We start from the raw sequence: 16,449 nt of genomic DNA on the forward strand, positions 1-16,449 counted from the left end.
TTATGCTTTAACAGGAAATTGATGGGCAGGCCCTGTTGCTCCTTACCCTTCCCACTGTTCAAGAATGCATGGACTTAAAATTGGGCCCTGCCATCAAACTTTGCCATCACATAGAGAGGATCAAGTTTGCTTTTTATGAGCAGTTTGCCAACTGAGAAGGACAACCAAAGTGAGCTGGATCTTTGAAGCACAAATGCAGCAAATCCTTCACCCTGCTTTATAAGTGGAGCTGGAATAGTCCTGGGGCTCTGGGGCCTGCAGGTATCAGCTTGCTCTCTTTGCACTTTCGGGGAAGGAGGACTCACAGTGAGGAAGCAAAAACTGTGCACAGAAGCGGATCACCTGCTGGTGGAAATGTGGACATCTCTTATTCAGCAGATGGCAGTTTTAAAAAAATAAAGGTTGTGAGGAAAAGACTTATATAAGAAGAAAAGCATTTCCAGTGGTGTGGCCTGAAAACAAAGAATAACCTAGGCTGCTGGAAAGCACCCTTTTGGTTGTTTTCATTCTGTTCCCTCCCATTGTAGATTGAACTTTGTTCTCTGCTTTCTTTTTCTTGGAAAGAGAGGACCTAGCTTTAAGTCAGCACTGATTTGGGACTGTTCCTAAGGCATATCAGTGCTTCATTGTCATTGTGTTTTTAAGCTTTTTAAAATTAAAACAGTTCATTTTGGGGATGATTATGTGGCTCTAGGGTTTTGAATGTATAGTCACACTTTGATCATTTTAAAATCGATTCTTAGGAGTTCCTTTGTTTACTACCTCTGTTGACAATTGAGCTTACAGCCATGTATGAGGTTTTTTGTATGATGCCATTTTTAAGCTACGTGAACACTAAAATTATGACAGAATTTGGAGGGGGGGAAAACTGTTTGCTTTCTTAAAAACATTATATGAGGCACTTACACCAGTTCCTTAACTGACCTGATCTGAGAACTCTGCTGTTACTGTTCTCCATCTTGACCCAGCCTGGGCTGCCTGTGTTAAGTAACATCACCAAGACTGTTAGTATTTCTGTTTAATTGCTTTCTTCCTATTCATTCTCAGAGGGACTTCGGTGACTTTTATTTTGTGTTTACTTTTCTCTACAGTTGTTTGTCTACCTCTGTTTCATTTCTATGGTCTTTACTTTGGGTGAAAATCAGTAGGTGTTCCATGGACCCACAGCAAAGCCAATTTGTCCTACTTTCCAGGTGTCTCCACTGTAGAAGCACAGCACAGAAAACATGTTTTGGAGGGTAACGCAGAGCATGGAGTTTCTGTAGCAGCGTCCTCAGTGGCAGGATAAATACTGAGACGTGGTTAAGGATTCTGGAAACCTCTTTGCCTAGCCACACTTAGACTTTTTTCAGCTAACCCTTTAAATTGAATATAATCTTTAGTCCGAGGATTCCCATTTAAACAACTCAGTATTCTTTTAAGTGTGTCTTTTAGCCCAGCTCAAGTTAACATGAAACTCCAGGTGAATTTTCACTTATGATTCCATTGCTAGCTATTATAGAATAATAGCGTTTGCTGCACTATTCTAGTCATGAGGAGTGAGGAAAAACATACATAGGTTGTCTCCCTTAAATGGTTTGCTCTGCTGAATGGTTTTTTATCCTAATCACCTGCAAATTTATAACCCAATCATTCTTCCTCAAGATTTGAAAATGTTTTACTCCTGCAAACTGGGTGAATTCTAAACAGCTCTATAAATATAAGGAAATATTACAGCAAATTTTAACCGATTGTGATTTTTTTTTCCTATTCCCCACCAACCCAACCTATTTTTGTGGACATTGGCAAATAATCTGGAGCCTCTCTTCATTGGGTAATTCATAAACCAACTTAACTCAAGCCCTGCAACTAAATCATACATTAAATCATTAACTCTTCGCTTAGGTTCCTACCAGATCTATCTGGGTAGAAGCTTCATTTAAGTAAAAATTAATATGTTTGAAACTTAAGAGATCCAGTTTTTAAAGATTTAATTCTGTGTCTGGAAGAGAAGGATATATAGGGAATGCTAGGGAATAATTAGCATTAAACATTAAGCTTTTGGTGGGTAGCGATGGTAATCTTGCTTAATGAAATTTCCTGAGAGTTCAGTCAAGACACTAAGGAAAAGAGGGCCCCTTGAGGAAGAACAATGGGACCGAATTTCTGGAATTAATGTTTAGGGCCTTGTGTTACTATCTTATTTAGGAAAGTGAAATATATTTCCTGTAAGAGGGAATTTACCAAACACAAGAACAATGAATGCTTTATTTTGTCTCTCTTTTGACTTCTCCAGAAACCACAGAATTAAGAATCATCTCCCTTCACAGGTGAGGGTCGATGAAGGCCCCGAAGGGTGAAACATACAGCCCTAAGTAGTCTCTGATCTGGGTAGAGTCAGAGCCCAACAGGCTCGTTTATATCATGATTATTCAGGCTCAGCCTTCTCCTAGAGAAAGGCTGACTCTAAATGGTCAAGTAAGTTGAGTTTCCCTTAATATTTCTTGCATTCTCCTATTAAGGCATAGTTTATTAGGTAATTGCATAAAGAATTATATCACCAGCCCCGACTCCCGTATATTATGTAAGCGAGGATAATGGAATTTAGCACAGGGCACTTTTTTAACTTAAAATTTGGACTTAATTTACCTCACAAAGCTACTGGGACTGGGCTGGATAACAATGATGTTCTGGTTACTGTGATGCTGAAACAGATTTCAAGCCTTACCATGTTGGGGTAAAATGTTGGTATGTTGCATACAGGTGCAAGAACTTTGTTTTTTAGAGAGACTAACTTCTTAAATGTGTAACAGTTACATTGTGAAGGGACTGCATTTGTCTGGATTTCACCTGCAGCTGGGCCCACAGCCTGCCTGAGGTCAGAAAATTTTTCATGACCCATTTTTTACCCTGAATTGACAAGTTTAGAAAACAGGTTAATGGACTATTTCATTCTCCTGGACCTTGAAAAGCTGGCTGACCAATATTAGACTATTACTGCTACATTAGTGTGCTAGGGAAACCTTTTTGCTGCACATGCAGATTTTTCTGTGACATTTTGACTAGATTTTGAGGGCTTCTGGGGACTACGCTGTTTTCCTTTGTAAATCATCTTCATCCTTCTCATTTGAAGCAGAGTTGAAGTGGCTAACGCAGGGAATGCATTTATGGAAGCTTGCACCCTATCTGCCTTTGTTCAGCAATGCAGGTGGCTCCTAGCATTTATCTATGTTATAGATATGTGAGGTCAGGGAAGGGTACCTACTAACCTCTGGAAAAGATGAGCTTCTTGGTAAATATTTATTGACTTATGGTAGAAGCAAACATAGAAAACTAATTCAGAACTTAGTTTTGAACTAGTTCTGAACTCATAGCCTTAATATGCCTTTTCTCCTGGAAGTAAAATATTCTCACTGTGAGAGAGAAGACATTGGACCTTAGCTTCCAGAGGACCTGGATACATTTTACTCGCTCTCTAGTACCAATTCAGTCACTAATGTGGTACCTGAATACAATTTAAAAGCTTTAGGAGGCCTTAGGTAGGGTGGGACTCAGAATCATTTCCCTCTCTCAAGCCAAAAAGTGTTTCTGAGGGACACATAGAACATCAATCGATCTAGATGGGAACATTCAGGAAAACTATCACAGGCAATTATATTTACTTGGCACCTATATCACCAAAGATTGTTCTATTTGAGACACCATTTACTGGCTTAATTGATCAACAGTGGAACACACCCTGGATTTGAACTCTGATCCTGTGTATTGAGGATGTGCCCTGTGTGCACACACCAGTTCAAAAGTGTTCTGTGTTATCAGTAGGAAATCTGTTGGCCTTATGAAGCTAAATGAGAAGAAGGCATCACTACAAAAAATGAAGTATAAATCTTGGTGGGGACCAGATGCCCCCTTTTCAAGCTTGGATTTCCTTGCTCCTGGGTCCACTGTAAGCAACCATATGTTTGTCATGGTGCTGACTCAGAAATCGTGGGACAGAGAGCCTCCTGCAAAACCAAAAAGAAATGTTACTTTCCTGCGATTATAATTCTTCCTTGACTTTGTTCACTTTAGATGTTTTACTAGTGAGTTTTGATGACTCTCACCCCTTATGTGAGAATGTGCATACTTTGGAAACTTGAATTTATTCAAACAAGCTACCTATGACTTAGCATTTGGGCATAAGTTTTAAATTCAGTGCTCAGTCCAAATGGATCTGGTTCCAGGCCCACTCCAAGGGTGGTTCCAGGGGTGTTTTTTCAGTACTTGTCCCAGACCACACAGGTAGCCTTGTTTCTGAGGGCAGCTTTATGGGGAGGTGTAAAAGGTGGTGGGCAGCAAATGCACTGCAGAGTCATTTTCTTGGGTATGGTGTTTAAGAAGCCTGAGATTTTCACAAGAACCAGCAAAACCAGGAGTGGAGAGTTGGGGAGATAGAGATGTAGGCCTAAAACTCCCTCTTCTTGTGTCTTTTTTGACTTAATACACCATTGGGTCTGTCCTGGTGCTATGGCCTATCACAAAGGACTGTTTTAAGAGAGAAGCAAGCCACAGCCTTGCCAGATAAGTCTCCAACACCAGCAGAAAAGCACGGACCCTGATCTGTGGGAGGCAAGGGTCTCCCATTATTTCTGGAGGCAAATGGTGCTTTCTAGTGAAATGGTGCCACCATTTGCTGATGGGGGTGCCTGTTCTCAGGATGTGTGGAAACTCAGGCCTGAGGGTTTCTACATGGTTTATTCAATCCAACTGCATACCTAGCTTGGCAGAATGGAGGTGGACAAAAGTGCTGGAAGGATGAGGGTAGGCTTTTAGGGCAAATCAAGTCACAAAGCAGATGATTGAGGGAGGTTACAAAGCTTAGGCAAAGTTAAAGTTGGGCAGTCCGTTAGCTCCTTTTGCAAGAATCTCTGGAGAAGGTAGTTTGAATGTTTCTCTTGAGATTTTAAGTGCTCATTTCTTTTCCCCTCCCTTTCTTCTTCCCTTTTTTTTTTTTTTTTTTCATTGAATATTCTCTGAAGACAATCAGAGGCCTGCCAGGGAGGGACTCGGCTGGTTCCAGCACTGTCCTTAGGCCTCTTTTTAACACTAACTTGTTGGAACTGATGCACTTTGTTTAATGTATTTTACCTTTTTTTTTTAAGCTGCTCATTTAGAATAAAATCAAATACTTATTGCATTGTATCCTTCCTGCTTGCTGTTTTTCCTCTTAATTTCAAAAGTTATGCATTGAAGATAAAAGTACACTTAAGAAGTATGCACAAGAATACCTATTAAAATAACTCCCATCAAGTTTGATGGTATAACTTCAAAGGATTAAAAAAAAACTATTTTGGATTAATACTTTGTGTGTTTTTTGTAAATATGATTGTATATAAACTGGTGGTACGTTGTGAAAGTTTTAAGTGGTTGTGAGAAAACTAAAGAAAACAGGTCTTAAGCTATGTTTAACCTTAACTTTGTGCTGATTTGACAGCAAGGAAGGCATTTTGGCCAGAGTAAATTTTTTTAAAAACTTTCCAGCGAGACCTCAGAGAATCATTTCCAAATGGATGAGAAGTTCCTTCCTACTTTAATAAAACTCCAGAATTCTTCCCCCTCTCTTGCTGTCTCATCCTTTACCTTCTGGATTTAGGTGCTTTTTAATTCCAGTTCAGGAAAGCTAGGAAGAGTAGAATTTCCCCACAGCAACCTTGCTCCTGGCATTGGGGATTCTGCCCCTGATCTCTGAAGACTGCTTCTTGTTTGTTCCTCTGTGAGCCTTAAGGATTCCTCCACAGCTGGATGTGCGGAACAATTCTTTGTCAAAAACATCACTTTTCAGCTCTGTGTCCAATTTTCCTTGAGCTGTCTGTGTCTTCAAGCAATCAATAGTCTCCTTATGCCCAACCACAATCTCTTCTGCTTTAAGATGCAGCCTCTTGTTTGATTCTCTCTAAACATGTACTGTTAACTGTTGAGCATCCTCATAAGATCCCTCTTAGACTAAAAGACAGTCATGCAATTTTAATTTTCCCTTATCCATTTATTTTCTTAATCTGATTTTCTGTATTTGCCCACGGCCAGTACTTGTGGAGAGTTTAAAATTTTATAAATTAAAATTCCATTTAAATTAAGCATTTTGTCGCATGTTCTGTGTACCAGGCACTATATTGAATTTGAATTGAAGGGTAAATAAAAATAATTCCTGCCCTCAGGAGGCTCACACTTAGCTGTGGGTGAGAGACATGTGTACAGCTGTCAAATTTAGCAGTCTGAAAAGTTTTGGTGGAACAGTACACACAAGGTAATGTGAGAGCAAGAGGGAGAGGGAGGTCAGAAAGGCTTTGACGCATGAGGAGCAGTTCATGGAGCAGGGAAAAGGGAATGGCATCCATGCAGCTAGAATGCCACATAAAGGCACAGAGGAGTGAAAGTTTAAGAGAAGGCTGGAGAATTGCATTTTTATTCTCTAATCAGGTTAATATTCCTGTTCACCAAGAAAGCTTTTAGGTAGCATTTAACCCTCTTAGGTAATTGGAATTTGGGGGGCTACTTAATAGGAACCTTTTTCCTAGAGATGATATTTACTGTTGAAAACATGTAGCTCAGTGTCAACTGGACTCACACCATGTGTTCACTGACATTCTGCAGCAGGAAGGTCCGGGGCTCTAGAACACCAACAAGAGGGTATCCAGAGAGAGCCCAGATTGGGCTGGGAAAATGGATGAGAGAATGGGGACTCAGGGTCTTGTTAAAGGCAGAGTCCAGGTTCTGAGAAGTTGGAAAGGGTTAGGTGGGAGTGTGTGTGTGCAGGGGGCTGTTGGAGCCTGGAAAATACCAACCATTTGTCTTTTACACTCTGAAGGTAGTTGTGCTCCCCAAGTGAATAAAGTGGGACATGTGCACGTCAGGTTTTCAGTGTGAAACCTGGTATATTTCAAAATGAAAGTGATTGGATTCAGGTGACCATTTAAATTATGTCTATGAAAAAAGAAAATAGACTTGGGGCCTTGATAAACCTTTAGCTAGGGAAGTAGGAAAAAGACTCAAATGTCTGGGTTGGAAGGAAGACTCCTGTGCGCAGTCTTAGGTTGTTTTCCTTATTCACTTGCTTCAGGATAATCCAGGCTGCAAACTATCGGGCCCCACCCCAGAACTACTGAATCAGGATCTCTGAGGGTGGAATTCAGGAATGTTAATACATTCTCCAGGATATAGGGATTTGCCTTAGAGGGAAAAATAATTTGACTACAGGCCGTCCCAGCTCCTACCTCCGGACCTGGAGCTCGTGATTCCCAGGCTCTCATTCCGGTCTGCGGTGCCCGGCTCACCTGGCCTGTCTACCTGCGGGCGTGGCGGGGTTGGAGAGCGGAGTGCGACCTGCGACCCCGCCCCCTGGCCCGGCCGGAGCCCCGCCCCTCGGGGGGGAGAGCTGCCGCGGCCGAGGCCCGCCCCAACCTTGGCTGCGCCAATCAGGCACTGCGATCTCAGACGTCGGGTTACGCGCGGCGCGGAGTCGGAGGCCGGGCGGAGGTACCGGCTCGGGCTTGGGCTCGGGCTCCAGGCGCGGGTTTGGCGGCGCTTCGCCGGCAGGCAGCGAGGCCGGGCGGGCCCTGGGCCCTCGCGCCCCTCCCGCGAGGCCTGCCATGCAGAGCCCCGCCGGGAACGCGAGCCGGGGACTGCCAGGCGGGCCACCCTCCACAGTCGCGTCCGGGGCGGGCCGCTGCGAGAGCGGCGCGCTCATGCACAGCTTCGGCATCTTCCTGCAGGGGCTGCTCGGCGTCGTGGCCTTCAGCACGTTAATGCGTGAGTCTGGGACCCCCGCCCCTCGGAGGCCCTGCGCGGCAGCCGCGGCCCGGCCCCCCTGGGGGCCCCTCCTGCGCGGAGAGTTCAGGCCTTGGGACCCGAATTCCTCCTCCCCCGCAAACCAAGTCTGGGTATTCCTGCACTAGGGGTAGCCCGAGCCCCTCGCTGTGGCCTCCAGCCAGGAGTGACCCTTCCCCTTTCCACTTTAAACGTCAGTCCTTTGAGACGCCAGTCTAAAACTCTCCTACCTTCCACCTTACCATCTCGAATTGTTACCCCACTTCCCAGCCTGGAGTCATGACCCCCAAGGGTGACATCCCCTTGTCCGCCCCTTCTCAGGGGCTCTTAGTGCTCAGAACCCACATCCCTCAATCCCCAGTGCGATGCTGAGCTCTTTTCTGCCCCTTCACTCTTCAAGGATTTACCTTCTCCGTTCACATTTAAATCCTGCTACTTTGCATCCCTCTCAACACCTGGAGTGTTAGGGCCATGCCTTCCGTTTCCCAGTACCCGCGTCCCTCTCCGTGGCCCTTCTTCCTCAGCTTTAGTTTCCCTTTTGTCAGGGCAGGACCCACCCAGTCTGCCTTCTTCCCCAGATCCCCTTCCTCTCGTTTCTTCCGGAACAGGCCCACCTGCTCCATCTCTGTCCCAAGCTTTCCTAATAAGCCGCATCTATAGCTTCCCCTGGCTGTACCCTTTCCACTTTTATTCTTTATATTTTAAGTTTCCTTTTCCATTAAACTTGGGCACCCTAGTGGCTGAATAGAGAAGGAAGCCCCCACCCTGTTGTCATGTGTGCTGCTGAGGGGACGGGGTGGGGGGGGGGGGCTTCTGTTTTTCATTGTGTACATCCTTCCCTTATTAAAGTAACAAGAAGTTTTGCTCGGCATGTAAGCCTAGGAGTGCCCTTGTGACTGCGTTTTAGGGGGAAGGAAAGGTTATAACTATCTGTGCAGAGTCATTAATTCCAAAAATGACTTGTTCTCAAAACTTCCCCACTGTGCTTGTGTGGACAGAGTGGAGAGTTCCTGCAGAGAGTATGCTTTGGGGTACTCAGGAGGGATCTTGCAGCTGTGTGCCTATGTCTTGTAGGGTCCAGTTGCTGGAGTGGCCACCTTGCTTGTTTATAACTTGGGGTTTCTTTGAGTGAATTCTCTCAGGCTTTAAGTAACCCTGAAGAGGCTCTGATCATGGATACCGCGTTCTTCTGGTGGCCTGTCCTTGATAAGTCTTACAAGTGCCCAACTGTCTATGTTTGCCACTTTTTCTTTCCTTTTTAGTTCCAACTTGCCTTGCTTTTTCTGTGCTAAACAAATACCCACTTGTACCCACAGTAATAATTTGTGACAACTTAGCCAAAATCTGCTGCTTGTAGTGTACAAGCATGTACTGTACGTGTGTGTTTTCAAGACATGATGAGTGGATCTTCATACCCCTCCTACTTCTCTGTCCTCCAGACAGCCTTCCTTTCTCTCTGAAGGAACTGTAGGTTAAATTTTTATTTCACTCCCTAACCTGAGGTTTCTTAGCCTAGCTCTGGCTGTTTCCATAGGTTTGATTGATGCTGATGGCCCGGCTTATCCCCTAGGGTTTGACACTTGTGATTCAGAGAAGGAAATGTGATGATGACAGGGCAGAGTTGCTCGCAGCTGAGAAGTGTGTTAGGTTGAATGTGTTCTGAGTGGAGTCTTCAGGGACATACTCACTTCTTTACTTAATCTTCAGCGTGAGCACATGTGCAAATCCCACTGTGGTTGGTACTTTCTGTGTGCAGAGATTGGACTAGAAAGCAGTCTCTTGTTCACTGTGAGGCTTGACGTGGACAGAGCTTGTGGAAATGGCTGGTGGGTCCTGGGGTGATGTGGGTAGGAGTGATGGGGAGAAGAGTTGGAAAGGCTAGAGCTATGTCTGCCCCGACACAGAAATGGAGGTGAGAGCAAGAGACTCCTCCCCCTACCTAGAAGCAGACAGAGCAGGCCAGGGCAATGGCACTCTGGGAGCTGGACAAGGAGAAGCCCACTGACTGGGATGCAGTCAGGGTGGGGCCCTTCTTATCTCTCAGATTTCTTGGTCCTGTTGAAATAGAACTGCGAGGCTTTTCCTTCTTGAACTACTGGGAAGAGGAAGACATCTCTAAGGTGGAAGAGGAAAGAGATCAAGGTAGCCTTAAGGAAGTACATCTGCGAGCCATTTGGCTTTGTCCTGGGCTTTTAGTCCTCCTTCCTTCTCAGTCTGGTGGAGCTGCCAGGAGGGGCATCTGTTGAAGGCCAGGCTCCCCTGACCAGGGTCCCCCTCGCAGCCCTGAGGGAGGGAAGTCTTAGTGTGTGTTAAGGTGAGGCCACTCCATCCTTCCTCAGTTCTGTTATCTTCAAATATTTTAAATACCAACCAGTCTGTTCTGAGCAGTTTAAACAGCTGCTATCCTTTGAGGGGCTGTTTTTGAGATCACAATCTTTTCCCTTCCAAGTACCCGTGGCCCTCGAGGCAATGGGCTCGCTGCCTCTCTTCTGGAACGCTTCTCCAGTCCTGATGGCCAACACTATTGTTTCCTGTTGGACCAGCTCTGACTGTAGAATGAACCCACTTCTCTGCAGACAAGCTGTGAGGTAATTTTTCTTACTTCACCTCCCTGATTTCGGTGACCCCTCAGACCACTGTCTTTATGTTCCTTTTTCTATCCAGAAAAATCACTTTTTTCTCCACTTACACATTGCCTTGTTTTTTTTTGTTTGTTTTGTTTTGTTTTTAATCTGGGGAGGTTTGTCCTGAAGGAAGATTGCTTATATATATTAATGTCTCTGGGGAGGATTCTGGTTCTGCAAGAATTTCTCATTCTGGTGCTTTGATAGACTTCTTGCCTTACTGTGTAGGGTTTATAGACCTTCTTGGTCCAGGCAGTTGAGAACGTATATGCCAGGTCATACATGGTAGCCCATTCTTTTTTTTTTTTTTTTTTTTTTTTTTTGAGACGGAGTCTTGCTCTGTCGCCCAGGCTGGAGTGCAGTGGCGCAATCTCGGCTCAGTGCAAGCTCCGCCTCCCGGGTTCACGCCATTCTCCTGCCTCAGCCTCTCTGAGTAGCTGGGACTACAGGCGCCCGCCACCACGCCCAGCGAATTTTTTGTATTTTTAGTAGAGACGGGGTTTCACCGTGGTCTCGATCTCCTGACCTCGTGATCCGCCCGCCTTGGCCTCCCAAAGTGCTGGGATTACAAGCGTGAGCCACCGCGCCCGGCCTGTAGCCCATTCTTCAAGCTGCATAAACATACAGACTGTTACAGGCATCACCCACACACATGTCCCAGTGTCAGCACCACCTTGTTGAGTTGGCGGTCTTCCTAGAGGCTCCAGCTAAGGTACCCCGTGTACGCGAGGAAAGATGAACATACTCAGAGTGAAGCTTATGAAGATACTTTCCACTTAGAGTTTTCTGAAGTGTCTACTAGGTATCTGCATAGAAAGAAATGCTTTAAACGAGGGGGCTTTGTCATAGTCGGCCTGCCAAGGATTTCCTCGTTTTGGTGATTTTGTCTATAGTCTGTGACTTGACAAAGTTGCTCAGCTAGGGTCTCAACAGAACAGAGCTGAGCAGTCCTGGAGCTCAGCAGACTGTTCCAGTACAGGGTAGCCACCCAGCTGTCAGCCAAAGGTCGTGTTGGCCAGTGTGTGTGTTGGCATTTGGGGGTGTTTACTCTCAGTACATGTGAATGCAAAGCAAACTCAAGCCTCCCTCACCGTGCACAGTCAGGGTTCTGGGCTGAGGTGTAGACAGAATTGGTTTTTAATAAAACAAGCATTTTGAGAGCTTGGATAAATCTGCCTGCCTATTTTTGTTATAGACATGGGGGCTAGCCAGCTGGGAGAAATGTGTCCATGTTTTACAAAAACACTGCTGACATTGAGAAGTGATAGCTTTTTTCCTGCAATCCAAAGTAAAATCACAAACCGGTCCACTCAGCTTTGATATCTTAAATGAGAGTTTCTGGGGTTTTCTCCATGGTAAACTGGCCTCCCTGTGTGCTCTGTGTGAACAGACTTGAGTTGGCACAACCTTCCCTACGATCACCTCTCCCCACCCCATCCTGGTTTTTATCTCTAAACATGTCAAACATAGAAAAGATGAAAAATAATACACTGAACATCTGTCTGCCCTCTACCTAGATTTAGCAGTTGTTCACATTTTGTCACATTTATCTCTTTATTCTTTTTTTTTTTTTTGGCTGAGCCATTTGAAGGTAAGTTGCGACCAGCATCACACTTTACTGCCAAATACTTCAGCTAAGTCTGCCCAAAATAAGGACAATCTCCCACATAACCACAATTGCATCATCACACTTAAAAGAATTAATAATAACTCCATGATATCATCTCATATCCAGTCCATAGTCACGTTTCCCCAAATGTCACAAGTCTTTTATAGCTGGAGTTTTTAAAAGCTAAGATCCAATCAAGGTCCACACGTTGTGTTTGGTCATGTTTTCAGTCACTTTCATTTCTAGACGAACCTTCTCCTACACATACGTGCACACTTTTTTTTTTTTTAATGTTTCTGGCTTTTTGAAGAGTCCTGGCTGCTTGTTGTGTGGAGTGCCCCACATTCTGGAGTTGTCTGGGTGTTTCCTTGTGGTGATTGAATTGTTTCACCAACCCCTGTTTTCCTGAGTTTGGTCTGGAGCAGTTATTAGATTCAGATACCCTGTTTTATGGCAAGAACATGCCATAAGCGGCGCTGTCTGTTTCATGTACGTTCCACCAGGAGGCATGTGACATCATGCTGCCCCACTATTAGTGTTAATAAGGTTGATGACTTGGTGATGGTGGATGGAAGACCGCTCAGTCTCCCCCTTATAAAGGTACATCTTCCCCTGGGCAATTAATAAGGGATCTCTACAGTGATAATACTTTGAGATCATGTGAATACTCTGTTTCCCAGTAGCCTTTCACCCAGTGATCACCTCCTTCTGGTAAAATAACAGAATACAGTGACAGCTGAATTGGAACTGGAGTCACGAGTGAAGGCTCCTGTCTTTGGGTCTGGAGCCCAGCACAAACTCAATCAATGTTGCTGTCCTTTCCTCCCTCTGCAGTGCCAGCACGGGCAAAGGAAGAACGCCCCTTTTTTCATGCCAGGCTGGTGTTGTGGCCAATGTTAGCATACTGGCTGGCTTAGAGCTTTCATTTTTAGAAAGTTTTCAGGTTTTCTAAATGTTTATTTATTTGGTAGCATTTATCCATAATGATGATCTGCTGCTTGATTTATCATGTAACTTCATTAATTTAGAATAAAATCAGGACAAGAGGAAGTTGTCTGAATTAGGGGACAATCTTGAGTTGTAGAATAACTTACCAAATGCATTTTTTTAAACTTTTAAATACCTCTATTGGCCACATGTTGCCCTGTTGGGGCCTCTCATGCTTCCGCTGCTTTAATATCTGTTTAAAGTCTTTTGCAGTTAGTATATTTGCACAAACATGAAGATTTGTTGAAGGGGTTTTACAAGTGGTTAAAAATAACGGGATCCCTGGCTCTGGATCCAGCCTGACCCGGCATCCATGTCTGCTTCGCTCTGCCATGTGGTGCCCCTGAGCAACTTCTGCATTTCTCAAAGCTTCAGTTTTTTCCCCAGTAACATGTGGATAATAATCCGTCTTTTCTGGGGCTATGGAGATGAGAAAGAATGTGTTTGAGGAAGCTGGGTTGGTGTCAGGCACATGTTAGGCCCTCCTTGGGGGTGTGTCTTCATCCTTGTTATTACATTGTTTGTATTCATGAGTTGGGCTGAAGAATGTTTCACAAGTGCTTAAGTAACTTATTTTCTGAATTAGTTTAAACATTTCCCTTTCTTTCTTGTTTGTACAATGTCTTTACCTTTAGCCCTCTTCACAGAGTGCATGGCAGTGAAAAAAAAAAAAAAAAAGAAAGAAAAGCACCTTTAGCCCAGCCAGCACAGTGAGTGTGAATCCAGATTAGCATGTGCCAAAACCAGGTGGCTTTCGTGGCCAAAATAAGCCCCCATGTGGGCTCTGAGAGAGAGGGCAGTGGGTGCCTGGGGCTGCCCCACTTCCAGGTGATGAACCTGCTTCAAGTCGCTGGCTTTTCTTTGCCCAGGGCCCATGGTAGTAGGTGGTGGCGCTGTCCCCTGGAGCCGGCCTCTTTCCTGCAGCCTGCTCTTCACTGAGTTCCCAGCATGCCAGCCCCCTCACAGGAACCCTGTACAGAAGCGGCCGGTGAGCAGGTGAAGTGCCATGTACAAGGGCTCCTGGTTAGTAAGTGCAGAACTGAAATGTAAGCCAGGTCCCTGGGACCCCAGACACCCTGAGCCACTTCCTCTGTGCCTGCCTGCTTTTTCCACCCCTCTTTACACACAGGTGCACTTTCTGATTACTCTGTATCTGTGGCTACCTCACCTCATTTTTTTTCTATCTGAACAATTCTGATTTTCTTTCTTGATAATTATTTTTATTTAAGTAATTTTATTTAAAGCATTATTGTTTTATGACTGTTGATAACATTAAAAATATAAATTTGAAATGACTCATCAATCACTTCATGCATACATGAGTCACACCCTAGGTCTGCTTTTCTGGGCCTTTGTGAAGATTTTCCTTGGCTGGTCAGAGGGTGGTGATTCTACCCCAAGGCTGAGGTCTAGCATCTGAGGCGGAGGCACCCCCGCCCTACCCCAGAGCAGCAGAAGCAGGGAGCACGGAGTCCCTTTACTCGCTGGTGAGGAAGGGTCTGCAGGGCTCTGGGTGGCTTCAGGTTACATGCTGAGTTTCACGGAGTTCGTTTCCCTGTTGCTTGCCATATGACTATAAGGAAGGTAGTTAATAATCTTGAGGTTTACCCAGAAGAATTATCCTTTTCCTTGTGTATGCATAGAAGCAGTTGGTGAGTCTCTTTTAGATTACTCCACTGCTAGGAAAGCTATCCATTGAATCCAGAGTTTTTCAGCCTGGCACTGTTGGCACTTTGGATGAGATAATTCTTTCTTGTGGGAGGCTGTCCTGTGCATTGCAAGGCATTTAACAGCATCCCCAGCCTGCCTCTACCCACTAAATGCCAGTAGAATCTCTCATTGTGACAACCAAAAATGTCTCCCGACATTGCCAGCTGTCCCCTGGGGGGCCAAATCGCCCGTGTTTAAGAACCACTGCATCTGTTCAGTTTGTGAATTTCTCAGCAAACTCATATTTGTTCTAGAAGAACAGATTAGAAGGTCAGTGTGTTGTTTCCAAAGTATAAGAACAGTGGACTATTAGGATCTCTTAAGTACTTTGGTGCCAAGCCCACTATTGGATGTTTCCTTGACGAAGAGTTGAGACTGGTGCCCAGTCCTTGAGGGGCTCACAGCTGGAACAGGCTGTAGGCAGGCGGGCGGGCAATTCTAGTATAGCGTGAAGAGGATTGTAGAAGCTTGAACACACTGGAGAGGGGAATGAGGGGTTCTGCCTGGGGACTCGAGGAAGTGTCCCTGGGGAAGCTCCACCTGAGCACCAGGCTAAGGGCTCTCGACACGGAGCGGGTGGTAAGAGCATAGGTTCACGTAGAAGAGACCAGCGCTGGAGAGGATAGAGGCAGAGGGTCTCAGGAAAAAGAGGCAGTGTACTCGGAGGCTTTCCAGAGAGCCTTCCTTATTCCATTTCAGGCCTCTCTTATGGGTGCATTTAAAGAGGATGAATTAAATTATTGGGTGTCAAGTCAGGGTCTGCATATACTACTTGCTCCATTTGTATTATTTCCTTGAGAACCTTTCTTTTAAAGCAGTTTTACATCTCATGTGGCAGCCCCTGAGAAACATACACTGTTTATCTTTGGGGCCACAGAAGAAGAAACAGGGACCCAGTAACCACCTGGCTCCCCTCCTCTTGGCAGTGCCTTCTGAGCTAGATGGTGGTGATGTGGGCAGACGTGCCGTGCTCGCCCAGGTTGGGCATTTAGTCCTCACACAGCCTGAGAAGTAGGGACTGATAGTATCTCCATCTTATAGATGAGGAGATTGAGTCGCAGAGAGATTAGGTAACCCACTCAAAGTCACACAGCCAGTAAGTGGTAGAGCTAGGCAGTGCGGTTGTGCAGACCTTCCATTTGGATAGTAACAAAGCCGCTCCTTATTGTTAACTAGCTTTTATGGATTGTCTGCCATATCCACACGGATGTGGAGAAGGTAGAGATACTTTCAGCCTGGATTATATGTAGCTCTCGAGGTGTGGGCACAGATCGTCATGCCAGGTTAGGCAAGCCCTGGGAACCACTGTCGCCCACTGAGCATGGTTGCAGGCTTTGGAGGGGTTGGGCTTTGCTACAGAACATCTCTGACAGAAGTTCAGTTGTTGGTACATTCTAAAAATTCTGTACCTACTACGGCAGGATTGTCATGCATCGAAGTCGCCTTAGTGCCTATGAGAAGCCTTCTCCGTTGACTTACTACAGCCCCATCTGATCATCACATGCCCTCCTGCTGCATCTTCTGGTTTAGTGTGCCCTCTTCATTCTAAGGGGCATTTTGTGCTGTAAGCAGGTTCCACTCAAGCCATTTGGGGGAGGAGGAGGCAGAGGCTGGTGAGCTCAGCACACTGAGAGCAGGTTTCATGGTGCGGACATTGGGTGGGGTGGCACGAGGAAGGAGGGAGAGGCTGGGGATACCCAACCAGTGTTTTTCTTGGCTTTAAAACATCTTTTAAAG

The 16,449-nt window shown here is 45.3% G+C and overlaps 2 protein-coding genes across 2 annotated transcripts in view; both read left to right on the plus strand.

The window, feature by feature from the left end:
* Window positions 1-6,092, plus strand: part of SFMBT1 (Scm like with four mbt domains 1) — a 73,695-nt gene extending 67,603 nt beyond the window's left edge. The window contains exon 20 of the mRNA XM_030811616.1: window positions 15-6,092. Within this exon, the coding sequence (XP_030667476.1) occupies window positions 15-155 (141 nt within the window). The 3' untranslated portion in view covers window positions 156-6,092. The remainder of the gene's footprint in view (window positions 1-14) is intronic.
* Window positions 6,093-7,459: 1,367 nt separating this feature from the next.
* Window positions 7,460-16,449, plus strand: part of STIMATE (STIM activating enhancer) — a 58,283-nt gene continuing 49,293 nt past the window's right edge. The window contains exon 1 of the mRNA XM_012498814.2: window positions 7,460-7,764. Coding sequence (XP_012354268.1) covers window positions 7,605-7,764 — 160 coding nt within the window. The 5' untranslated portion in view covers window positions 7,460-7,604. The remainder of the gene's footprint in view (window positions 7,765-16,449) is intronic.

The sequence above is a fragment of the Nomascus leucogenys genome, chromosome 4, assembly GCF_006542625.1.
Source record: "Nomascus leucogenys isolate Asia chromosome 4, Asia_NLE_v1, whole genome shotgun sequence".
NCBI lineage: Eukaryota > Metazoa > Chordata > Mammalia > Primates > Hylobatidae > Nomascus > Nomascus leucogenys.